Here is a 27,834-nt window from a genome sequence, read left to right as displayed (position 1 = left end):
CTGGGAACAGTAGAGACAAGCTACTAGTGTCCATCAAAGGGGGAGAGTCTCAGCTTTTGGAATATACCCTCAGAAAAACTCTCAGTCAGAAAGAACCTGAAATATCTGACTAGGAAGAGCAATAACAGGCTTGGATGGGGACCACTGCTTTGAAGTCAGATATCTCCGGTTCCCAAGGGCCGATTTTTAAAATTCTTGTACCCATGGAAAGAGAGGACCCTCAGCTTTCAGCCTAGATCCCTAGGGGGGTTTCTGGGTACTCAGAACCCCCCCCCTGCGTGCGCTACTGCTGTCCCAGGCCCCCAGCCAATCTCCCTGCTAGTTATTACTTACATTATTACAAAAAACAGTAATAATTGAATGCAGTGACAATAATTTATGATAATAAAGAGTGGACACATAGTCCTACAGATACATCCTGCCCTTTGAGGGTGACCAAACTGCTGATGCGGCCCCCGATGAATTTGAGTTTGACACCCCTGATCTAGATAGAGGTAATAGGATGTCATTTAAGTTCTATACTACTTATGTTTTCTGTTAGGCGCTGCAGAACTCTTGGGGAGCCATATAAATAAACAATATTAATAATAAAGCATCACAGACTTTTTGAGGCCATACATTTTACAATGTTGGGCCAATTAACATATCATCTGGGATATCACAATGTTGCTTCTCCATACTGTTTTAGACTTCCTTTAATGCAACAATAAGAATGCTGAAAGTGTGTGATTTTTAATAAAGATACTATTTACATTGAAATGCTGGAAAAATATATATTCCTACAAAGTCTGAATAACATTTACCTATTCAACTCTGGAATGGACAAAGGTTTTTAAATCGCTACTATCTGCTGTAGGAAATAGATGTACGGTTGCGTCACGGTGAAAGGTAACGGTTAAGTCAAAGCTCACAGTAAAATGAGCCAAGGAAACCTATCAGAAGCCGAACTATCACTCCCCACAACGAGGCTTGAAACGCAGACGAGCTGTAATGTGACGTCGCCGTAGGACACGTCACCCCCTCGGCTGTCACTAGCTGGCGCCGAGTAAACAGCAGCAGAGCCGGTGGAAGTAGATTTGGCACCGTCACGGTCAGCATGGAGCTCGGGGACCGGGAGGTTCCAGCGAACAACGACGTGGTGGAGCTAGACTGGTCCTCTTTCCTGCAGGAGACAGGTGGGGAATACGTGCGTCACAGTGTATTATTAACGCTGTTATACGTATAGGCACTGTGTATAGCATATATATTGTAAGCTCATAATTATAATGAGCTGGTAGGTAGTACAGTGGTTAGCACTGCAGCTTACTAGCACCATTTCAGGGGTATGGGTGAAAACCGGACCAACACAAAACCGCTGGACCGGACATCAAACTGCATTTAGTAGCTTGTAGCCTCCGGTCCGGGGGGTGTCCTGTCCGGGGGTGTCCTGTCCGGGGGGCTGCCTGTCACATCTGTCACCAGGTAGAGGGGGGGGGGGGGGGTAGGGGTAGAATAAAGCCTCCCTGTATGGTCCGGGCATGTAGCAAAAACCGGACGGTCCGGACCACCCGGGGAGGCTGTAATCTCCCCTCCCCCATGTCCCTGGTGATAGCTATCACAGGGACCCCCCGGACAAGACACCCCCCGGACCGGACCCTACAAGCTCCGGACTGCAGATTTTGATGTCCTGTCCGTCAGTCCAGGGTTTAGTCCGGTCCGGTTTTTACATAGTCCCCCATTTCAGACAGGGCCTTATAGGTTTACACTTTCTTCTGTATTTATTTCCCCCCTCTATTTCATACCGACAGGGTAAGCTGCTGGAGCAGCTATTTTGGATTGTATAGTCGACAATCATTAGGTCGACCACTATTGGTCAACAGGCATGTTCATAAGGTCGACATGAGTTTTTCATGAATTTTTTTTTTAAACCAACTTCCCAGTGGGGAATATAAGGAATATAATACTGTGCTGAACACCGTGCCTGAAGCACAGAAGATACACAGAGGTATTCCAATCGATGATTCAGTATTTTACTACCCTTTTCTAATTAAAAAATATATATATATATAGATCTATATATAGATCTATATATATATATATATATATATATCATTTGGTATTTGTGTAGTATCACGGCGTCCATCGCATCGCAGACCATTTGGCGTGCGATATCGCTCATGTCATACAATTTAAAAATTGTATGTCATTGTATATGGCATACAATGCGATGGGATGCGATTATAACTTGTATAAGCACCCTAATGGGTGCTTACAATGTTAAATGCACCCCCACGCCACCCCCACTATAAACGTGAACCCAAAGCGTGGCGAGCGGAGCGGAACACGTCCTCTGACCTTTTCATACCCCCACTATCCACGTCGGCGTGGAGTTGATTTTATAAAGTGTAGCGAGCCACCAAGCCCAAAGCGTGGCGAGCGCAGCAAGCCCCGTGAGAGGACGCGTATACCTGTGAAGTTATGCGCGTCCCCGTGCGGGGCTCGCTGCGCTCGCCACACTTTATAAGATCAACTCCACGCCGATGTGGATAGTGGGTGTATGAAAAGATCGGAGGATGCGTACCGCCGCCCTTTGCGGGCTCGCTGTGCTCGCCACGCTTCGGGTTCACATTTATAGTAAGGGTGCATTTAACATTGTAAGCACCCATTAGGGTATATCGTATAGGGGGCTGCATCGCAGTGCGTCAGGTGTATGGCATGCGATCAAAAAATGCACACTAGTGAGATTTGGTCCGATTTGAGCCAATTCCGACAGATCTGGGCGATAAATCGGACCAAATCTTATGTGTTTGACATCCTGTCCGTCCCGATGTGCGGTCCCATGCACATCGGATCGTAGTTGGAGGTCGCACAGGCTGCACATAAGATAAATCTTATGTGCAGCTCGGAGGCGGAAGGGGTGAGGCAGAGAGGCGGGCGTGGGATTTTCTTAACACTTGAGTGCCAAGTTTATTTGTCAAATTGGTGTGAACATTGCCAAGCAAACATTTGTATTCATCATAATGACCTGTAATATATTCCTTTATATAGGATGAGAGATAAATGATTGCCGCTTTGAAAAAAAAAACCTGGAGATTTCTTACCAAATCTCTCACTTTCTGAATCTCTCATCCTGAATTTATATAACAAATGTGAGGGACGCTGGCATTTTTAGGGGATATTTTGCAAATCTCTCACAGAGATGTTGGCGCTGAAAGGGGTAAGATACAGTGCGATTTGATAGCTGAAATTTGATTGGTTGCTATTGAGAACACTTTTAATTTACCAAATCTGCCCCTAACTGCCTGTATACACTTGGCGATCCTTACTGCCGCTGTTATCACTCCACAACTGTGACCACTAGCATCATTCACAGAGACACTACTGACGGGTCTAAAAATGCATGCCATCGATATCACCCAGTGAATATAGACAGTGTAGGCAAGGCAATTTTGATTAAGCCGCTGTCTGTGTGTATGTGACCTATGGCCAATTACACACATTAGCAAAATAATTTAGTGCTCTAATCTCAAAATCAGCTTAGACAGAATTGGCACTAAGCCAATATCTTACCCCATGTTTGCACGGATTAAAACCAGTACTCACTGGACTCCGTCCTGGCGATTTCAGCTGAGCCCTGTGTGTATCAAGCTGTAGTTAAGCTGTCAGAGAGATGGCTAACTACATCCTGGCAGCCTCGGCCACATACACAGTCTAGGAAGAATATTCTTGCCTGTACTGTCTATTTGGCCGGGTGATGGCGACACTGAGGGGCTACACATCGCTATTGCCCGCTGCGCACATATGGGGTGATTCAGGCAAACCTCCTAAGTGATTTTCACGATGTAGTCAAAATCGCTTAGAAGAGTCGCCCCTTGTGTACACCCCTTTTAGAAAGCAAATAAATGGGGGGGGTGCTGAATGGGATGGATATGTGGGACCCACTTTGTCGACCCCAGAATGCAGGTACTGAAGTGGACAACATGATACTTAGAACATGTTAACTGGACTGGTATCAGCTGTAAACGTGTAAGTTGTGCTATTGATGGAGATAACATGCTATAAGTAGCATGTTAACAGAATGTCACCTGTGTTCTGTTGGGGTATGGCTCATAGGGTCAACACGGGGTAGGTTGACATGCATCAAGGTTGGCATACCTGAAGGTGGACAGGGTCATTAGGTCGACATGGTCTAGGTCGACAGTCAAAAGGTCAACATGGGGTTTTTCACTTTTTTTTTTTTATCCCAAATGTCGACACATGACATGGACACTAAAAAGTGCACCGTATCAATCCTGACCGGGCTCAGGTAAGTATACTTACCCTGCCATAACCAATGTTCCCTCTAATTTTATGAAGGCTGTGTGCGGCAAAAGATTTTGGCTGTGCAACTTTTGAAGGAAATTTAAATTTTTGTGCGTCACTTATATATAACTGGAAAATGACGTTCAGCATTTGTGTTAACTTTACTTCAAAATTATATTAAACATTTAAACATTCAAAGCACAGCAAACAATGTAGTTAATGGGTGAAACACATCAATTGAGTCCACAACAGCAAAAAGGGAGCACTGCTGCTTTGTGCGCTCTGTTGTAATATCTGTGCGTACGCTCGTCGAGTTGTGTGCGCGCGCACAGCTTAGAGGGAACACTGCCCATAACCCTTCATCCCTGCAGCCTAGCCCTAACACCCAAACCCTACCACCTACACCTAACCCTGAGTCCTGCTGCCTAACCCTAAGTCCTGCTGCCTACCCCCCCCCCCTTCCTTCTAAGTGCCTAACCCTGCACCCCCCTCCTAGCCCTAAGACCCACCTTCATTTTCATGGCAAGAGGGACTTTGCAATTAATTGCAATTCATCTGATCTCTATTCGGAGGCAGCAGATTTTGTGAAAATTAATGTGTCATTCTCCAAACTTTTGGCCATGCTGTACTGTCTGCCCTCTGTACGGCACTGCGAACCACATGCGGCACCATGTCTCCTTATGCTTTAGAGTGATCCTGGTCGGATAACCCTGGGTTGCACATTAATACTGCACCATGACCCGGGTTGCCTTAAAAAATAACCCGTTATACCGTAATTTTCGTGGAAAAAAAGGTATAATTGTTTAATTATTAGTAGCATATGAGAATTTTTAAACTTTAAAAAATCCATTTTCCTGAAGCAAGCTTATTCGCATCACTAGATTATAAGAGTGCTGTACCCAGCATTAGAGAACAATATCCCAAAATAAGAAAGTTCTGATACAATTTGAAGTTGCTCTCACTTAACATCAGTAGATATCCACTAGAGGGCGGTGCAGTTCAGTGAAAATTGGACATTGGTATATACCTAACAGATAACATATTCATATACTGTATGTGCGTGTTTGTACTTTTGGAGTTTATAGTCTATTTTCTGATTATCTGTTAGGAGAAGGGACCAAAAGCAAATTTTCTCTCTAATGGATAAATCCATGTGCACTGCAGGTGGGGCAGATGTAACGTGTGCAGAGAGTTAGATTTGGGCGGGGTTTGTACTTCAATCTGAAATCTATATTACATTGTAAAAATAAAGCAGCCAGTTTTTACCCTGCACAGAAACAAAATAACTCGCCCAAATGTAACTCTCTGCATGTGGTATTGTCCATTAGAGAGAGAATTTGCTTTTGCGAGTAAACCAGAATCAGGCCCCAAGTCTTCTAGGAATTTGGTTCTATAGATCTGTGTATTGGAAGCGGTTGTGGTATATCAGGTTGACCTGGCTGAGTTAGACGCCTAAAGATTCCGTCAGCTGATTGGCGGGACCATGGTCAACGGACACGTGGTCGACAGGACATTTTTTAGGATTTTTTGTTGCAGAATGTCACAGGGGTCCCCGGGGACACTGTATAGGTGCACAGTGTCCCCTCACAGCTTTGGGCACAATGCCTTGTTACAATTGTCCACTTGGATAGTAAAGAATGATCCAAGGTGGAGGTGGGACCATGGTCGATCAAGTGTACATTGACCAGAGATCAGCCGCCGATGTCTTACCAGTGTGACTGCCGCTCTAGTGGCTTCCACCGATCCTTACGCGTCTAACTCAGCCGGATCGACTAAACCCTGTAGACCCGGCGTCCAGATACCAGATGTTTACGCGTCTAACTCAGCCGGATCGACTAAACCCTGTAGACCCGGCGTCCAGATAACATTGGAAGCAGTAAGTGGAAGGTGTCTGAAAAGTGCCTTTATCAGAGGCCTGTGTAATAGGGCAATGTGACAAGTGACTTTTCCTGATGACATCTTTTCCTATTGCAGTGGGCACAACTCTATCAAACTATGGCTGGCTCCTCCTGTTCGCCTGCATTGGTGTGTACCTCCTGAAGCAGAAGTTATCCGACAACATCAATGCACTGCTCACAACTACATCCACATCTGTAGCCGGTATGTAATGCAGGCTTTTTTTTTTTTAAGGCATAATACTCATTAGTCTATTTCTTTATTATTTTTTTTAATAATAGATTTTTATTACATTTGAAAGAAATGCAGTAAAGTATGTATAATAGAGGTACAAAAGTAAAATGGGGAGGGGACAGGTTTAGACATGCCTGGTGGACAGTCAATATAAACCCATACATCAGCCAAAGCATAAAATATAGTCAGGTGATCTTAAAACAGACAGGTCTACAGGATATATATATATATATATATATATATATATATATATATATATATATATATATATATATATATATATATATATATATATATATATATAATATAATGCTATTCTTCCCTGTAGGTGATAGAGGTCCTTATAAAAGACCCAATTTTTATTGCTGTTATTATTTCTGGATGCACAGATATCCATTTTTATCATCGGTATAGACAATTATAATAGCACAAGCAGGGAAGGCGTCATAGGTATCTAAAACAGGGTTGCCGACCCTCCCGGAATTTCCGAGAGTCTCCCGAAAATCGGGTCCCCCTCCCGGCCCCCCGGAAGGGTGGGCAACCCTCCCGGAATCTGGGGGACCCCCTTGAGCCCCCCGAATCGCGGCATGTAGATGCTGCAATCCGCGGGTCTCAGAGGAGGGGGCGGAGCTAAAATAGCACAATCGCGTCATTTTAGCCCCGCCCCCTCCATGGATACCAGTCATTTCTACGAATTCCCGTCATGGGGGTGGGGCTTAATGACGTCACCGTCAAGCCCCGCCCCCCGATCGGGTAAGGAAAGTCTCCTCTCCGGGCTTCTCCCGGAGAGGAGCATTAAAAAGTCGGCAACCCTGATCTAAAACCTATATGATACAAAAATGCTGTTCCCCTAACAGTCTGTCTAGACCAGGGGTCCTCAAACTATTTTGCTCTGGGACCCCAGCAGACAGTAAAAATAATGACAGGACCCCAGTAAGTTACTGCATAAGGACATCACATCACATGTGTAGTCAGCAGACAGCACATACATGGCAGCATTGTGGAGGCACAAAATGATGTGAGGAGTCTGATGTAACAGACAATTCAACAGATTTTACAGGCTCCTTGAATCACTGACTGAGATTAGAAAAGTTATCAGCCTGATGGTCAGCAACATGGAGTCGCGACCCCATGCTGAGAAGGTCAGGACCCACAGTTTGAGAACCGCTGGTCTAGACGAAACGCGTAGGGACGTTTTTGGATTGCTGTTTTGCCTGGTACATTTTGATGAAGAATCAAATAAAAACTATTGGATGAACATTCCCTGTTGCTTCACTGAAGTTTGGACCACCATATATATGGACATTACTTATAAGTTTTAAGTGCCACACCACAATTGGGTAATATATAGATATCTATCTCCTGACTCTTCTCTCTCTCTAAATTCACTGCACTGGAGCCACCGCATATGGATAGAGAAGCTGAGGAGGAGTATTTACTACCAGATGTCTCAAAAAGAGAGTGTGTATTTCATTCTCCATTGTCACTACGCTGGGTATTGAAGTTGACTTTTACAGCCGAGCAATGAAAGGCTCAGTAGCTATTATAATGTGGCCTAAGAGATAGATATCCCCACTGGACATCACACCTGGGAAATAGTGAAACAGAGCTAAGAGCGGTTCCAATGGGACATCAACACCCAACACTCTTGATATAAGGACAAATATTGTACTCCATAATGGTCGAAGTACTGGACATGACCAAAAGACATGTAAGGTATCGCCCACCATCCCACAGTTCCTCCAACAGTACAGAGGCCAAATCTTATGTTGCCTGTGAAGTAGGCCCTATGGACTTTTTAGTACATTTCACAATGATTAACACATTTAGAAATTGTGAAGCAGAAGCGAAATCTTTTTTCCAAATATCTTCAGTAAACACGTTGGCTAAGTCATTTCCCCATTTATGTTGTGAGGATAATTTCTCCCTTTGAGCATCTGTTAGCAGGTTTTGGTACCATCAGGAGATGCCTCCTCTATTAGATTGGGATACAAAAAGGATAACCGTATCTTAGGTAAATATATAAGGTTAGGGGATTCAGGGAGGTGACTGCGAATCCAATGTCTAACTTATAGGTATTTATGGAAATCCTGCAGCGGGACATGGAATTGTCTTTGAAGGTGACCCATCACTAAGAATATCCTCCAAGAGCAGAAGACCTAAAGCAGACCAGTTATCTATTCGTAGGTTAGGTGTAAGAGATGCTGTTGTTCGTAGTGACAACTGCAGAGAAGGGAGGATGAGTTCACCGCTACTGGAGACCAGTTTATGCCAAGCCCACAAGGTTGTCTGACTTGCTCGACACGTAATAGTTTTATCTTGATATGTTTCAAGAAGTCACCAGGATTGGACATATTTCATTCAGAGGAAAGTAAAATAATATGGTGGTAAATGATTTATAAAGCATGTTGTGTCTGGTTATAAGTTACACATGGGGATTCCGCTTCCCTATTGGGATGAAAGGGAACTCGGGAGTTGTGTAAGGTTTATTCACACAGAGCAGATGGGCCAACATTTGGAATTGATTGTGCTATTTTTATCTACTGTTTATTTTAATCACTATAAGAACCTGCACTTGTGCTGCATTTTTACGATGGTTGCACAGGTTACAGTCCAAAACGTTTTACCGCTTATAGCAACCAATTGTTGACATCCTCTCATCCTGAATGTCCTCCATTTTGCCATAGGTAAGGTTCGAACAAAGCACAGATCTGATTCTTGTGCTGGTCAAATCATGTGGAGATGTGGGAGCTGTATGGTTGGTGAAATGGTTAGCATAACTGCTACACAGCACTGAGGTCATGGGTTAGATTCCCTTTATGATACTGTGCAGAGTTTGTATAGTCACCTTGTGCTTTCATAGGTTTCCTCCCACCATCCACAATATTCTGGTAGGTTAATTGGCTCATGACAAGAATTAACACTAGTGTGTAATTATGAAAGGAAATATAAGGACATACTGTATGTGCCAAGCATTGGAGATAAAGCTCCCAACTAAACAACTCCTGTTATTTTTTAAATACAGTGGGGCAGATTTATTAAGCCTGGTCAAGTGCTACAGTGAGAGGTGACCAGGCACCAGGCGAGCCTGTAACTTGACAGTTGAGCTGATTGACTGCTGCCTTATCACCGGCCACTTTATCACTTCTCCAGTCTTAATACATCTGTCTCACATTCTGCAACATGGCAGTTAAGAGCTGATTGTCTGGCACTTTATTTTTTTCTACTTTTTCGGCATCGAATCGGATAGAAAGTTCATGTGATGTATATGCGATCCCGATTCGATTTTGACTATATTGTCAAAATCGGTACTTGTGAGTTATCCGGGCGCCCGATTTTAGATCGGGTACCATCGGATCACGTCGCATCGCGTGTTAACCAAATGGCATGCGATGCGACGAGATCAGCACCCGATTTTAGCAGTGTACCCGATTTTAACATTGGAATCAATGTAAAATGGTCCCTGAGACCCGATTTTACATTAATTTCAATGTAAAAATGGCCAAAACCCCCAAAAAGTGACAAAACTTAAATCCCATCCCCATTGTTAACGCCACTCCACTATTGACGCCAACCCGAAGCGTGGCGAGCGGCGGCGGTACGCGTCCTCCGACCTTTTCATGCCCTACTATCCACTAGGGCGTGGAGTGAGAATAGAATAGTGTGGCGAGCGCAGCGAGCCACCGAGGCCCGAAGCGTGGCGAGCGCAGCGGATACCTGTGAAGCCCGCGAAGGGACGCGCTTACCTGTGAAGGTATCCGCGTCCCCTCGCGGGGCTCGCTGCGCTCGCCACGCTTCGGGCCTCGGTGGCTCACTGCGCTCGCCACACTATTCTATTCTCACTCCACGCCCTAGTGGATAGTAGGGCATGAAAAGGTCGGATGACGCGTACCGCCGCCCCTCGCGGGCTCGCTGCGCTCGCCATGCTTCGGGTTCACGTTGATAGTGGCCTGGTTGTGAACATCCAATATCATTCATCAATATCATTCATATCTGACACATTAAGGACAACAGAATTTAAGGAATAACTGTAATTAGCATATATCAGAAATAAATTATAACAACAACAACAACACATAGCATACAATAATTAATAGGCGTAATTATTTTGCCAACAAACTTAGTGCATGTAGAATGCGGTTAAATGGGCTGTCACCCGCCAGGCACTTTTGCCACACAAACTCTTGCATATAAGAGTCCAGGTGATGGCGGGCTGTGCCCCGCTGGCGTTTGTTCCGCCACTTTGCACATCCCCATAGTCTTTCTATATTTTGGGTGTGTGCTCCAGTGTCCGGGTCCACAAAATTATATCTGTGATTGACTCTCAAGTGACTGTATCCAGCCCGCTCCAGTTCTGCGGTGTTGTACGCACGCCAGCAATCGCTGACAATTGTACTTCCAGCCTCGATGTGCTCCGCAATTGCAGTCATCAGGGTCGTCGCATCTCGCTTTTCCACTGGCAACATAAAACAATCCCCTGTTTCACGACACACTCCTCCAAAGACCCACTGCTGTGGGAGAACTCTGCCGACATTGGCTTGTCTCTTTGCGAAGAGCGACTCATCAATTTCAACAATTTTGCCTGGTCCACCAATCCGGCGTTGAGGCTGGGACATGAGGTCGCATTGACATGCCTCCCGCATCAATGCATTGTAAAAGATAGCAGTTTTATTACATATGTTCAAATGCTTGTCGCAAAAGTCTATAGATGTCAGTTCCTCACACCAGCAGAAAATAAAGCGGAGTATGGTCATAAATGGAAGCCTGCATCCGGGGTAAAATAGTGAGGCCCGCAGACTTTGCTTTTTCCCACAGCTTTTGATATAGCAGCGCTATTTCCGCTCTTTCACGGACAGGCGCATTGGGTGTCCATTTGGAGAGGTAGCTGTGGATGGAAGCAGCCCATTGTCCTGCATGAATTTAACTGTATCCTCTTCAGTTTTGGGGAGGCTGAAGATACTGGCCGGCAAAGCCATACTGTGAAATATGGTGTAAGGGGCAAAATGGGGCAATATCCAAATAAATTGAAAGCAAATTTCACAAATTTCACCTCACAAAAACTCTCAGACACACCAACACAGCAAATCACTTCTTTTCTCCTGTCAAAACTCCCTCAGAGTGAAATTGTGCCAGATGTGGCAGAGGGCGGGATTACAATTGGGCGGGAAGTGTTAAAATCGCGTCGCGTCGCATCGCGTGGCATTGTATACCATACAATGCGACGCGATTACGACGCGATTTTGGATACGAGGAAATTTCAAGGGAAATCGCGTCGCATCGTACTCTTATTGTACTGACATTCAATTTCAACATCGGGCGCCCGGATAACTCACAAGTACCTCAAAATCTAATGTCAATTTGTACCATGTGTACACAGCATTAGAGGTCAATTCAGTTAGTGGGTATGATGGGAAGGTGTGGGTATATTTTTTGGGTGTGGTAAAAAAGGTTGACAGTAAAAGTTTTAAGTGTCTAGGTCGACCCCAAATGGTTGACATGTAAAAAATCAACATGATTAAACGGTTGACGTGGAATTGGTCGACACGTGCTTTTTGGGTGTCCAATTGTAGGTTTGAGCACATGACTCCCTAATTAGTGTATCACGTTCCCTCGCTTCACCCGTCATGCTTTAGGTAATGTGGCTTGCTGTGCTTGGCACAGATTACCGTTCCCAGTCATAGTCCACGTTTATGGTAAAGCATTAATATGTAAAAAATGCAAAACATTCCAAAAAATAACTTGTGTATTCCATGGGTGAAATGTAATAGGGTGAGAGATTTGGTAAGAAATCTTCATTTTTTTTAAAAACGGCAATCATTTACACTGCAAAATCAAACTGGTTTTGCAGTGTAAATGATTGCCGCTTTAAAAATATTGAAGATTTCTTACAAAGTCTCTCACTTTCTGATTCTTTCACCCTATTATATTTCACCCCATAAGTTGTACCTTCCCACCTTTTTACCACGTTGACCTATCATCTGGATATCTTATTTTTCATATATATGCTACCTATGCAGTGTAGAAATAGCATTCTGGAATGTGTTTTGGACCTTATTTAATTGCTATTCTGAAACTCAGAGGAAAACTGTGATGTCCATGCATCACTCTATTAATGCATTAAAAATTGAATGCGTCAAACTTGTTCTAAGATGGTTTTGAAAATTAGAACATGCATATTGCTGCTATAGCTTACAGTCCATTACACCCATGTGTCGCTTTTCATAAATCTCACAACTTGTCCTGTTATGGCATTTAATCCAGATCGCATTGTCCTCATTTTTAGTATTTGCCATATGTTGATTTTTTTTTTTTGTGGTTTGTTTTTGTTTTTTTTGAGGTATAGAGGGCGATTTATGAAATCTTGGAGATAAAGTGCACAGGGATAGTTCATTTTTCTAGAACAGTCTGTAAAGTGAGTTGTAAGGAAATGTGCTATTCCCTTACTTTTGGCTGGATCTACAGTAAAACCTTATTTCATTTCTTGCACCCAATGGAGGCTGGACTTGTAACTGGTATCACAAAGCACCTTTTTATGATAACACACTGTGCTTTTTAAATGTCCTTATTTTATTCATTTTACTGGAAGCTGGCCGTTGTTCTGCAGCATGTAAGAATTATTTTTCTTACTCCTCGCAAAGCAGCAGTGGAAGGAAATTAAAGGGGTAGATGTATGAAGCAGTGATAAGGGAGGAGAAGTGAGCCAGAGGAGAAGTGATCCATGGCACCCAATCAGCACTGCCGTAACATTTATAATTTGCATAATATAGAATTATACAGGGCAGCTGATTGGTTGCCATGGGCCACTTCTCCTCTGGCTCACTTTTCCTCCCTTATCACTGCTTCCTAAATCTACCCCCTAATAGTAATCGTTATCCAACTATTTCTCCTGATAGAATAGCCTTAAGGTGTCATGAAGGTTTAAGGGGGAGATTCTCTAAGCTAAAAATGCGGTAAAAACCCAGTTATCGGGGTTTTTACCGCATTTTGGGATGCTGTAAGCATCCCCCTCCGGGTTACCGCGGCAAGGGGCATCGCCAGAAAAATCTGGCGATGCCCCATAGAAGCCAATGGGCTTCTATCACAACCCTCCGCCGCCCCGCATCGCACCCTCACCTGTGTCCGGGCAGCACAGCGCAGTGCTGCCCGGACCTGTGACCTCCTCCCTGCACTGATCCGCTTACGGGTGCAGGGAGGAGGAGAGCCCGGCGCAGCAGCAGCAGCGCCAGGTGTGGGAGGGAGGGGAGAGCCGCCGGGACCTGCTGGGACCCGGCGACTCTCACCGCAAAGGACAGCTCTTAACGCAAGAGCTGTCCTTTGCCTTAATTATCGCATATGTTACAGCATATGCGATAATTAAATATGCGATGGGCGGAGATTCTTAGAGAATCTCCCCCAATATGGGTTTTATTAACACCACATAAAACTATTTTGTTTTTGTGAAAGGGATCCAGTTATAATAAAGATATATAGATACGGATGGGGTGTCGAGCTATAGGGGAGATTTACATTTTCATTTGAGGAGAAATGATCTGTTACTGGGCACAAAGTGCACATCCTATAATGTAATTACAATTTTGAGATAGACAGCCTGTTTCCACATGGAAAGTATGAGGGGACCCACCTGAAATCCAGTCCTAAGATCACCTTGGTGTTTGGGTTTACCTAAAACTGAATTTTTGGGCTTAGGAGGAGATATAATTTAATATCTCCCATAAAAATTGTACCAGTAGAGATCTTGCATCTCCTTTGTGTTCACTGCCACTTTATTTCGTAGTATTAGGGAAGCTTTGCCTAGCAACACCATGCAGCCTGATCATGTCTTTCTCCATAGACCCAGAAGTAGTGCTCCGAAGAGAGGAAGCCGTGGCTGCGGCCAGGCTGAGGATGCAGGAGGAGCTCAATGCTCAGGCCGAAAAATATAAAGAAAAGCAGAAGCAGGTAAGAGACTGGTGCTGTGACTCGCTTGCATTGTAATATCTAGGCCTGTCGCCTTTTCTGGTAACTTTATGGACAACTGAACCCCACAATGGAAATGTTCAGATCCGAACCTTGAAGGTAAAATACAAGACTCCACCTTCCCCAGACAGTAGGTGTCCCCCAAGGCGCGTTTCTTGGGCCTCTCCTTTTTTCTCTATACATCCTGTAGAACTCCTTCAACTTCCCATATCACCTCTATGCTAATGTTACTCAAATGCACCTCTCCTTTCCTGGCCTCTCTCCCCCCCTCCTCACTTGTATTTCTCAAGGTGCGTACACACGGGGCAATATGATCGCTGGCAATATGATCGCTAGCAATATATTGCTCAGCAATCATATTGCTCAGTGTCCCGTTTTCATCTGCGACCAGAGATGGTCGCAGATGAAAATGTCACACTGCCGGGAGAAAAGGCAGGGGAAGTCGCTGGTCGGAGGAGCATGCTCCTCCGACCAGCGACCATTCAGGTGCTGGAAACGGTAGTGCACACCCCGCGATTTATCGCTGGTGCACACTCCAATTACTGGCAATATGCTGAGCGACCATATTCCCAGCGATTTCAGCCCCTATCACCCCCGTGTGTATACTGCTTTAGTGTCTCTCCACTATCTCTTCTTTGATGTCCCAACGCTTTCTTAAACTTTTGACATATGGAAGACTGAGTTGATCACCTTCCAACCCTCCCGAATAACCACACCTCCCATAATTTCTCTATCTGTTGACAGCACATCTATCTCCTCTAGATGCCAAGTGCACTACTTGGCTTTATTCTTTATTCCTCTCTTTCCTATAAACCACACGTTCAGCACCTCTCACAGTTCTGCGGTTTCCACCAGTATCCGGTAAATGGTACATGGTAAATCTGTATTTACCATGTACTTGTGCTAAATTGCCTCATACTGTAAGTCATTGTTTTCTCATTTTTGCTCATTGTATTATGTATTCTGTTTGGTGCTGCAGAACAATTATCCGATGGTACTCTGACTTCACACCACTTCTATGTTAGAAGCTAAAAAGAGATGGCTGAAGCTCCTCTCACATCTCTAGGGCCATGTCTTAATGACCTGATACAGGCCAAAAAAAGTAATTTCAGGTTGCATAGTCTTAAAGCCCCCATACACTAGTGATATTTGACTCAATTTCAATGCATCGGGCCGATAAATTGGACCAAATCTCATGTTTTGCTATCCCGTCTGACCATATGCACGGTTCCATGCACATCGGATTGGAGTCAGGAGGTCGGACAGGCTGCACATAAGATAAATATGTGCAGCCCTGAGCCGGGCTGGGGAACGCTGGGAGCCAGCAGGGGGGATGAAGAGTGGCAGGCGGGGGACTCACAGAGGTGGTAAGTGGGCGCTGGCGAGGGAGCCGGGTGGTGGTGTTCTTGGAGAGCCGGGAAACTAGGTTAAAAAAAAAAAACATACAAATGAATGGGAGGCCGCTGATTGGCTGCCCCCCTCCTAGCTCCAAGCATTCCCCAGCCCAGCTCCCCTCTGCCATCCAGCTCCCCGGGAGTTGCATACAATTTATCACATGCAAAACTTGGCGCAAGTGCCAAATCGTGACGGAGCTGCCGAAGAAATAAGGTCCGACTTGTCCCTTGGACAAGTCGGCCCAATGTATGGGGACCTTTAGGGAGGTATTCCTTTTGTCCCGTTTTTTTTTGCTGGCTGGCTAAATACGGGACGTTTACAATACCTGTGTATTCAATTGCGGCAAAAATGCCCAGCAATTTTGCTAAAAATGAGTATGTGTATATATATATATGTGTATATATATATATATATATATATATATATATATATATATATATAATTTTTTTTTTTTTTAAACATATATTCATGTGCTATAAGCACATGAATAAAAATAGCATGCCCCTTCACAGAATAAAATTCCTGATTTTTTTTTTACACCAAAATTAAAACAAAAAAACTTTTATTTTATTAGTTCACATTCCACTTCTCCATGAAAAGATGGAGAATTGCTACACAGAGACACGGCGAAAATCACTTAGAAAGACGGCGAGAAGTGCACATTGAATAGGGTTGCTCGCTTTTTGAGAGCACAAAAGTCTCCGTCCAACGCGAGAAAAGCACAAACTCGCCATAAAACACGGCAAATTTTTCTCATTGAATACTGCCCTATGAATGAACATATTTATTTTATCTAAACTTTATCTCCATGTGATGCAACTTCTGCAGGGAAAGCCATCCTGAGGCCTGTGGCCACTTCCAATGTGTAGACACCACACAAATGGCTCATGCAATATACTGTCTACAAACTGCATGCTAATAACGTTCTCCCTCTGAGTGTAATCTACAAGTTGCTCACTTTTTGGCTCTTTGTTAGGTTACATGCTGTAATGCCGCTTGGTAATAGATGAGGGGAGATCTCCTGGCAGGTTTCCTCTCTCTGCATCACAATAGTCATGTTGGCAGTGAAAAGGGCTGGCTCTTTCACCCAAAGCAAATAATGAAATCCAGGTCCTGGCAGCTTTCTCCTCTCGGAGCAGACGGGGATGTGGGAACCTGAATAGTTCACAGCCGAGTGCCAGATATAATACTGTACATATAATACATGATATCTCTGCTTGACTCATAGGAGGTAGCTGAGGTCAGAACAGAAACCATACTGTGTGCATCGGCACAGAGACACTATAATGTACCGAAGAGCTGTTACAAAAAAGGGAAACCTACACCAATGTAACTGTTCCCCTGTGTAGTAGTTATGTTATTGTTTTGCAGCATGACTGGCGCTTGTATTACACGGTTCCGGAGCATTTTGCTGCTAGTTAACCTAGGCGCATGCGGAACTTGACTTCTAGGAAAATAGATTTCCAGAGACTGGGCATAACCTCTGAATACTGGGACCATATGGTAAGGGAGTGGTAATGATAATATTTTAAAAAAAAAAACTTTCCCTTTCGCTGCTTGGTAATATTTCTATGTCAATGTTTTTTTGCTTCCCTCTGTGTCAAAGATGGAGGAACATGTTATCACTAGTCGCGGGTGATACAAAAGCTTATTTATACAAATCGGGGATGGGTTTCTTTCCCAGGATGGATTTGCCCATGTATCTTGGATCTATTACTGTTATAGAGGTAGTCAGGGATGAAGAGTAAATAGTTAAGTCTGAAGCTATATCTAATATCAACTGCAATTCTCCATCATAAATATTAATATAGTGATTTTCTCCCAGTTAGACTCAGGCGGAAATTCACTTGTTTATTGGGAGCCCTGCACCTGACTGAACAATTTAATTGTTGCTCCGTTCAAATGCCAACCCTGCGGTAGCTGTTTATTGAGGCTCGTCCGGCTTGGCAAAAAAGAGAACTAAGCATTTTAAGTTGTGTTTTTATTTTTTTTAAGGAACATTATGCGGGGTACACACCAGGGCGACCCGCTCACGATGCACATCGTGAGCGGGTCGTCAGTGTCTCGTCCGACCCGCTCACGATGACGCGGGGGGGCACGACCCGCTCACGATGTGCACCGTGAGCGGGTCCGATCCGATGGCGACCCGCACCCGGCTGTATGGTCGTCATTGAGATCCTACCTGCAGCAGGTAGGATCTCAATAACGACCGACCGACCCGCGGGACCGCGCATCGGATCGGTATCGGTCCACACCAGGTCAGAAAAGGTCCCGATCAGCACACAATCTACATCCAATTGGTCGGAATTGGATCTAGATTGATGGGATCGGGCCCTAGTCGTCCTGGTGTGTACCCAGCTTTAGTAAAATGCGGAAGTAATTGTTACCGCGTTCAAATGTTATTTTGGTTCTTTGGGAAAGTTTATTCAAATTCAGATATGTTGGAGACTTCTTCCATTATTATACCTGTCCATTGATAAGCTGCATTCTCAGAGAAAGAGGTGCAGGCCTCAAAAAGTCTTTTCCATACTAAGTGATAACTGCAATGAAAACATTGATTTGTTTTACTGCTCTTTTTGTCTGCATATGGCAGCTACGTATTCTCACGGCTCCTGTGCTTTTGCAACCGTGTGCATTGTGAATGCTGCAAGATGATTTTAACTGCTTCGAAATTATGGGGTGTTGATTCTGTGCAACCGAGGGCCACATTGTGTGGATGCACACGTTTCCATATTGTGATAGGTCAAAATGAGCAGGTTTCATAAACAACTCTACAGTTTGAGGGAACATTAACTATATTAGTGGTTGTGATGTGCTGTATCGGAACACATATCATTGGTATCTTGTAGAATTAAAATGCCAGTGGACAAAGGTCTTTGCCACCTTGTACCCGGTATAATGGAAGTGGCCAAGTAGATGGTCCAGAGGCTCAGAGTCTTCATTGGTGGAATCTGGGAAAAGTTGTTGTAGCACCCATAAGTTGGCCATACATCAGGACGACCAGCATCCGATGCGGATCGGTTCATGATTTCCCTTGAACTCCCTGGCAGTCCTGGACTCACAATTTTGTGCATTTTTACATACAATGTGCTAACAATGTCCTTACAATGTAACCGGTCTCGACAGATCATGTGTGCAGTACATAAGATCATAGGGTACACCTCACGACCCGTGGGCACACACATTGGATCATAATCATACTGAAACACCTCAAGATGTGCACTAAAAACACCCACAATGCATTGCATGACCTGTCAAAATCATGCATTCGGACCTCAAATCATTCTAATGCATGGCCAGCTATAGATGTATTTGTCATTAGAAATCCATTTTCAGATCTCGCTTTTATTGGAAAGCAGCCCAGGAGCAGGCTTCTTTGGAGAAGGTTATAAACTTTTCTAGGTTTATTTGTATTTTAGTGTTTAGTTATATCTTCACCGTTTCGGTTAGCCCATTCATTTTATTAGATTTTCCATTGTGTGTACTACATATGCATAAGTGTGTCCTCCTACATCATTGATGCAGTTGTGCCAAACCCTTAGTTCCTACTGATGCAGTGGATGCAGCTTTTTCCAATACAAGTTCTGTTGTATTCTGTACACAGACAAGTCACACACACAATACACAAGTGTCACCTAGTCACATTGCGTTGCAACTAAAGACAGCTTTTTGGCGAAAAAGAGATGCCCGGCGCAAGCGGAGTTGCATGGAACCAGGCTGCTCACTCACGCCACAAATCTTGTATGCGTATCATATTGCGGCTGGATGTATGAAGTTACATCTGTATCACATTCTTTCTTTCCCCTGACTGGTATTGACACAGAATCCATTGCATAAAACCAGTGATTGTACTTTGCCAACATCAATAGCTGTTTGCTAAATACATCCCAACCTTACCTCCCAGAGATTTATAATAGATTAGATGAACAATAGCAATTGAAATGACTATTTGTGTAAATGAGAAGAGTCCCATGTGTGTTTGTTATTGAATAGACACTATTGTTCCCGTTTTATCAACCACTTCAGGCGTCTGCAAGCTCTGTGTCTGTGTCTGTCAGTATAGATGGCTAATCTGGTGAGCTAAACAGTGATTTTACTTTTAATATAATATACACAGCAACTCGTATAATGGGTTAAATGCTCCTCCAAAACATTCACGTGAAAAATCATAGTACACAAAGGTTCTGTTTATTACAGAAAATACCTAGTAATGTACTGTATGTACAAAATGGGTTCTCTTATACCTGAGGTGATGTTTACTAAATGGAATATATCACTGACCGCAGTGGTATGCCCATATAGTCCCATGGTGGGAAGATTATGATACAGGTATTATGGAAAAGTTAAAATTAGTGTTACCGAAGCTATGACCCTAAAATATAGAAACACCTTTTTACATGCTAAGGAACCAATTTAAGCATATGTACTGATTGGGTGTAACCTACTGTTACTGGTGGGTGAATGTAGTGTGATCAGGAAGTGTATGTAGGAAGCAGTGATGAGTGGAGACGTTACCCGTGGCAACTAGTGAAACGCAGTGTATAATTTTATAGAATGCTGTGCGATGGGTTGTGGAACAGGAACGCTTCACTTTTCTCACTTAATAAATCTCCCCCCAGGTGTTATACCATACACACCCAATTAAAAGCTTTATGTATGTGTACACCTCCTATATATTGTTTCATCGCTGTTATCTTACTTAAAACGAACATAAAGTGAATGCCAGGGAACATCTAGTGAGGAATCTTTAAATAGTAATGTAGCGTACACACCAGGACGTGATCGTCTGACAATCGTGAAACTATTTCCTGGATTGAAGTATACAGACACACATGATCTGCACACGATCGGTACCCAATCGAATGTAGTTTAACAAATCTTTACTGCAGTAGGTAAAATCTCCAATCCGACAGACGACCAGCAGGGGCGCTCATCGGAACAGAATCTTAGTGAAAACAAGTACGATTCTGCTCTTTTTACATACAGTCAGTCGTAAGACGCAGCAAAATTGGGGAAATTGAGCCCAAATCGTGTACCCAGCATAACTGTCTAATACTCTGTTTTATTTGACACAGGGTAGATAGGGTAAAATCCAACTCTGTGCAACCCTGCGAAACGCTTGTGAAAATATCGCAGGCCTGCGATTAGCTGCAAAACCATTTGCAACTCCCTAACCATCTAATGGTTTTCCCAGTGTGTTTAACCCAGAAACTACTCAGCTGGTGCGGTAGAAACAGGTTGAGTGAGGCCGGAACGGACGTCATGCACCCTCCCTAAAAATGCCTTGCCAAACTTGCGTCTTCCCTGACACCTAAGGTGCCCATACACGGTGCGACAGGGCAGTGCGATGAGATGCGTGCTCCAGTCCACAACCCATTGCACAGCAAATAAAGTCTGTGCAGCCTGTGCTTTTAGTACTAGAATGCATCATATCTAGTACAAAAAACACAGTGCTGTAGCACATTGTATGCTTTTTGTACAAGATACAATGCGATCTAGTACTAAAAGCACGGAGTTCAATGCACCGTGTATGGCACCTTAACAGTTACCTACCCCCAAACACTGACTTTCTGTCAGTCAACTTGCCTACTGCCAGCAATAAAAAGAGTAGCAGGATTGTATCACCGGATGGCCACGCACATGAGTACTACGAGCCGTATGCATGTGTAGTTGCTCGGTTATCGCCCGACTTGTGAAATCACAGCCCTGTGATCAGGTTTTACAGGAAACAGGCTCTCATCAGGAATTACTTAATCTGTAATAACTAAAGCTGGCCATACATCTACAGATTGATTGTCAGATCTGGCTGGTTGGAACCATTTGCTTTGAATTGCTGGAAAACTGCCAAAAACTGTCACTCAGATATTACCAGGTTTTTGGTCCAACCAGCCCAATCTGACAATCAATCTGTAGATGTATGGCCAGCTTAAGTTTTTGCATGCAATACTAATGCAATAAGAACTCCAGTCTGTGGCCACAGATATTAGTTTGATTCTGTGAATCTCATAGTTGATCCTCTATTCATGCTTCTTGGTGAGTAGTCGTGCTTTATGGTACAGTATATATTTTATGAATGTGATCTCTTCGGATAGAACACCTGTATGGATTTATATTTTATTGCACTTATTATACTAGACAGCACCGTTATACATGTGCTCAGGATTTATGTACATCTACTATATACATTTTTTTTTTATTGTACTATTGCTCTTTAAAGTCTTCGCTATATCAGCACTTTGATTGGGGCTTCCAAACAAAAGTGTAATCTCATCAGTAGAATGATTGTAGAAGTGTGTACAGTACTTTACTAGCTCTTTGTTCATTCTAGTTAAGTAAAGATAACAGGGGTGAATAGATGTGAATGAGCTTTACCCAGAATTGAGTTTATTTGATCTATAGCTCATTATGGGGCCTACAAATGTAGCAATTTAGGGGCATTTTCAAGAGATTCCTTAGAAAATGCCCCTACATGGCTCAGTGTGTAGGGGCCATAGCAATAGTAATATCGCACAACAGGTCCAGTTTTCTCATGGAGAACACTGGCCCTGACAGATCGCTCAGCACACAGCATTTACTCAGAACACTCGGCAAATCACTATGTGTGTAGGCCCCTTTAGAATCTTAGGGGTAGATGGGAATTCTATTGAAGATGGTATGTTGCCAACCAATCAGATTCTACTTATTTATTAAGCACCTCATCTAGACGATAACATAATCTGGTTTCTATGGGCAACATCCAATCTTCAATAACTTCTATCTCAGTAAATTTACCCGTTGATTTATTTATTTTTTTAACCCGGGTTATTGCCGTGTCGATCTGGGTCCTACCTGGGTCAATGGGACCCGTTATCTGAAATGGAAAAGCAAGTGCTGGGAGATGCTCTCATCTCCCAGCACCACCTCAGGCTCCCCCTCCGGTGACATCACCCACCCGGCTTATGCTGGATGGGGACGGTGGCGTAAAAGGGTCACAAGTGGGGTTGCACCCAGGTTGGATCCGGGTCTAAAATCCCAGGTGCAACCTGGCTTGTAGGTGTAAAAGGGGTAAAATAACATTTCAGCATCACAGTTGCTGCTACAGTAGAGTGTCAGAGAAAGGCAAGCCTTTTGGTTTTATTTACACAGTCATTTATGGTAATTACACTCCAAGCTCTTTATTTATACTGTTTATATTTATCTCCCTTGCGTTTTACATTCATTGGCTTTTGTTGTGTTGTGTTTGCACTTTGGATTTGTTGTATTTTTCATTAATAATTTAGCAGACAGCTCTCACATCTCATCTAGCACTGCTACTCTTATTACTACAGCAATGTAGACAATTTAGCTTCATACATGACAGTGGTTGATCAGATGCATGACCATTCTGATAAAGGTAGTCAAATACAGCGACACATTGCATTTCAAGTTACAGTGGAAAGCCAGAAGGATGGCTGAGTGGAATCAGAAGAGGACTGCACATACAGAATGATGGCAGCCTTCTTCTAAAATGCCCAGGCAACTCAGCTGTTTTGGTTCCACGCCCTGAGCATATGACCAGTTACCAATTATCAGCTGCGATACTTGGCCATCCTAAACTAAGGAACCTGGATGTGAGGAAATACCTCTGTATGTTCAGTACAGTACCACCTGGCGTTTTCATAGACTCTAGTAGTATAAGTGTGCAGTCAGGTTTTGCATGCTCAATGTTGATTGACTAATGCTTAAACATATATATTGATTAAATACAAAAATGGTTCTCTGAATATGATCATTTTGAAATATATTGTAAAATATTCAGTTGAAAGTTATAGACAACAAAGTTCCTCTTAGATTATAAGAGGATAATCTTTCTGTGTTTTCCCGTAATCCACTTTGCAAATGCTCATTCCTCAGAGGGTGAGCTCTTGTGCGCCTTCTCCATCTAACTAGATGCCACGGGAGTACGATATTGTCCATACACACTAAACAATGTAATTTAGTGATGTCAACGGGACCTCGCTGAACATGCAAATTGTTGGCTACATAGCCAAAATTTACCTGCATGTTTAGATCACGGGAATTGTTAAGGATATGCGAGAACATGCATTGTTGAGCATATACACTGCCCTTTTTTTTGGGGGGGGGGGGGGGGGGGGGTTTGCTGGATTTCCCATCCACTGTGTAGGGCACTACAAAAATCCTGTTGCACCTTTTAAAAATTAAGAATGTGATCATCTAGTTACAAATTTATATTTCAGATAGAAGAAGAGAAGAGAAATCGGAAGATTCAGAGTTGGGAGAGCATGAAAGAAGGAAGGAGTTACAGGATGACCTCTAACCTCAGTCAGGTGACATAACAGACCTGCATGTCAGGGACGGGATACTAGAATGGTCATTGATCAATATCTGAGATCATCCATCTCCAAGTGAGGCATAAATCATGAAAACTAGTGGTGAAATGGGCAGGATATGTTGATCTCTGCAGCACATTATCATTGCTGCTTGTGGGGTTACATAAGTTACACTCAATCTATGTCCTGTCCTATTTATTCCGCATATTCACACTTCTTCTCGCGGGGCAAGACAAATACTTCTTTCAACTTTATTTTAATGCATAATAATAAACCCACACATTCTGTGTAATGCCTATTGGGGCCTACACGTGGGGCGACACTGCTGAGCGATCTTAGCAATGTAGATCGCTCAGCACACAGTGATGCACAGCGATGGGTCAGCTCTGTGTGCTTAGCAATCCATCAGGGCCAGTGTTCTCCCGTGACTGGCGATTAAGTAATTTATCCAGCATGCTGGATATTAATCACTGGACGATAGTGGCATGCGGGGCCACGCATTGCTGTGGCCCCTACACATGGAGCGATGAAGGGGCATTTCCTAAGCGATCTAATGAGATTGCTTAAAAAATGCTCTGAAATGGCCCAGTGTGTAGGCCCCGTAACCAGTATATGGAATGTATGGACTGCTGGTAACCTCTGCATGGTATCAGGTCATTATGTCGACACAACATGTTTTAAGATTATAACGCTCACATGGATGAACTGCCCTAAGTTAGACTTGTGTCTGAATACTGCCACCGGCATTGTCCTGTCGGCATAGTTACTGTGTAAACTGTGAGTGTCGGCATAATGGGCCAGATATACAAAGCTTGAAAAGTGATAACATATGATAAACCACCAGCCAATCAGCTGCTAATTGCCATGTCACAGGCTGTGTTTGAAAAATGACAGGTAGGAGCTGATTGGTGGTTTATCACTTTTCAAGGCTTAGTACATCTTGTCCAATGTACCCATCCCCACTGTATCTCCCCCAGAAGCCCCTTCACAAACACTGCATACTACTCTGGACACTGGCAGCTTCCTGTCTGCAACAAAAAAATAGCATAAATAATAATGGCTTTGTTTTAGGAAATACACAGGGGTATGTACCGAAGTGTTCTTACCCTAGCATAGTTTGTAGTATTCACATTTTCTACGTCCTATTTTTTTTTTTTTTTATTTGAATTTATTTTATTTGCAAAATTACACATATACATTACATTCACATAAGACATCTTTACTTTGTATTTACACTCTGATCATATCTGTCGTTCTATCGTGTTGCAGCTTACAATGTTTAATTTATTATCAGAGTGCATTTACATTTTCATTAACACACAACATACAGTACATTACCCATAGTTGCCTACCCTCCTGCATTCTGCAGGAGACTCCCTGAAATAGGAGCAATCTCCCTCTCTCCCTGAAAAGTCTACAAATCTCCCTCATTTCTTCTAACCCACCTTATGCAGCTGTTACCTTTTTGAGGAAAAAAGAAATCAGAGATATATACAATCAAGTGGGATTTACACTTGGAATTTATTACATAGGTATCACATTTATTATCACGTATGTTGTTACTAATGAACAGCAAATAATCGCAAACAAATAATCCAATATTGCAGGCAGCACTGTTATTATCAATACTTGCTACATTTCCTAAAGTATATAGTTACCAATGTTATCTAGAAATATCTTGCAACAAGCATTTAAGCACATATATGCCCATATATGGAACTGACCATGCCCCTTGGGTGGAGCATGACACATACACTTAATAGGGAGCTGTGCAAAATTCTACTGCCAACTATAATCTCCCTGAAACTAGTTTTCAAAAGTAGGCAACTATGACATTACCTTACATATAATACATTATTTTTGGACACTTTACTCTTGTGGACATCGAGGCACCTTCAACAACATCTTTTTTTTCCCTAGTCATGGTGTTAAACATCGGGAGGACTATCTATTTATACCTTCTATACCGTCCTGTTCTCACAGACTGCCTTTACGTCTTAACATGTTAGTTATGGCCTATTGCTTCATCTGGGTTTATTAATGTAGTCTGGGATTTATCTACTCATATTGTACCTTCTAATACCTTTTTTCCCTCAAGAATGGACCCATCTTACTTGTCTAATCCAAATACATACATGCACTCCCTATCAGCTATCATTAGTTCCAGCACTCACAGCTACCAAACTTCGGTCATATTACCTTAATCTATATTATTTTATTTCTGCGTCCTATTTAATAGATATGTTCAATTTTAATATTTGTTTTCCTCCCCTCTCTAAAGTCTGAGGAGCCATCTTCCAGCACCTCCACATCATCATCATCTGCTGCAAAGCCAAAACCAGATCGGAGAGCTCTCCGAGGCAGCGGTCAGTATGTGCTAAAAATGCAGGGCACTAGGGAGGGAAAAAAAGGTTTAAAATAAACCAGTAGATGTTTTGACTTCCCCCTGCCAAACATGTAAACTATTCAATATATGTATACACAATATGAATGCTGTATATACTGCCAATATTACTGCAGGGGGGCGGACAGCCCTGGGACACTTCCACTCCACATTAACAATCTGGATACCACAGCCGAGTGTTAGAGCACATTATATCTGGATTCATCCCCTTCGCTGCACCTCTGATCCTGTGTGTATTCACAAGCTGAACATTGTGAGGCCGGACATAGAGATATTGTGCGTCATTATACAGTGCTGTATTCAGAAAGACTGCAGCAGACAGACATAGGAGGCATCCAAACCTCTTACTCTTAGTGACCAGCAATGCAAGCTACAGCAGTCTTACTTTTCAGTCGTAATTGTGCGTCATTAGTTAATCTCCGTTGACCACTATGGCATTGAAACCCTTTTAGGATTAGCCATACTCCCTCCTATACAGAGACACATTTATGTGAGGTTCTAAACTTGCAGCTGATTTTTATTTTGCCTTGTTTCCTCAGGCTTTAACCCTCTGACAGGCGATGGAGGGGGTACATGTGCCTGGAGACCTGGAAGAAGAGGCCCGTCTTCAGGGGGATGAGGTTAAATTCCTTGCTGGTATTCCTCTTTTCAAAATACCAGCAAGGTGAAGGGACTATACCGCCTGCAATAGTAGCGTCTCTTTCTACCCTCAAGGGTCTTGAGTCTGAAGCTTCATCTGGAGTAGAAATTGGACGCATAGTATGTTCTGTCCTTTCTGCTATAGCCGTGCTTTCTGCGGTGTGGCAACACCTGCATTTAGAGAGAATGAGTAAATATCTAGAAAAGCCAGCGACAACTTAAATGAACAGATGATGCTATACAAATTGTCACTGTGACGCTCTGAATGATGTCATCCTTACAAATGGTTTGAAACCAAGAAGGTTGACTGATAATATATGGTGGTTAGCCCTATATACAAATGTCTTCTCATTGTTGCATTTGATGTTAATAGATAAAAAAAAATACAGGCACTTTGCACTATTAAATACATGTGGTGATATCTGTCTGGAAAGACCTGTTTTAGATCTTGAACTCTAGACAGTTAGGCACATTTTCAACCGTTCTGTTCTGATTTGCCTCATCAGACCTTACAGGAGCTAAAAGAGGCCTGTAATCTATAGAATCTAAAAATGTTTCATTAAAAAAAAAAAAGTGCTTTTATACATTGTTAAGCATTTTGGTCATCATTCATTTGCATATCTTTGTACATTTCCAAATAGTGGTTCATGTTTAAACTGCATTCGTAAAATAACTACATATTGAGTTAACTGTTTTTTATAAAGTCTCAAATTGTGGTTC

At 43.1% G+C, this 27,834-nt stretch overlaps 1 protein-coding gene across 1 annotated transcript; it reads left to right on the top strand.

Moving 5' to 3' along the window:
• The first annotated feature begins 1,005 nt into the window (after positions 1-1,005).
• SELENOS (selenoprotein S) lies at positions 1,006-27,640 on the top strand. Its single transcript, XM_083184286.1, has 6 exons — positions 1,006-1,175; positions 6,256-6,381; positions 14,243-14,349; positions 23,979-24,068; positions 26,353-26,437; positions 27,015-27,640. The coding sequence occupies exons 1-6, from the start codon at positions 1,097-1,099 to the stop codon at positions 27,092-27,094; spliced, it is 567 nt and encodes a 188-aa protein (XP_083040412.1). The 5' UTR covers positions 1,006-1,096; the 3' UTR covers positions 27,095-27,640.
• Positions 27,641-27,834: the final 194 nt, after the last annotated feature.

This window comes from Crinia signifera, chromosome 4, assembly GCF_055691185.1.
Source record: "Crinia signifera chromosome 4, ASM5569118v1, whole genome shotgun sequence".
Taxonomy (NCBI): domain Eukaryota; kingdom Metazoa; phylum Chordata; class Amphibia; order Anura; family Myobatrachidae; genus Crinia; species Crinia signifera.
Note: the sequence above shows the minus strand (reverse complement) of the source record. Positions and strands in the feature narration are given on the sequence as shown.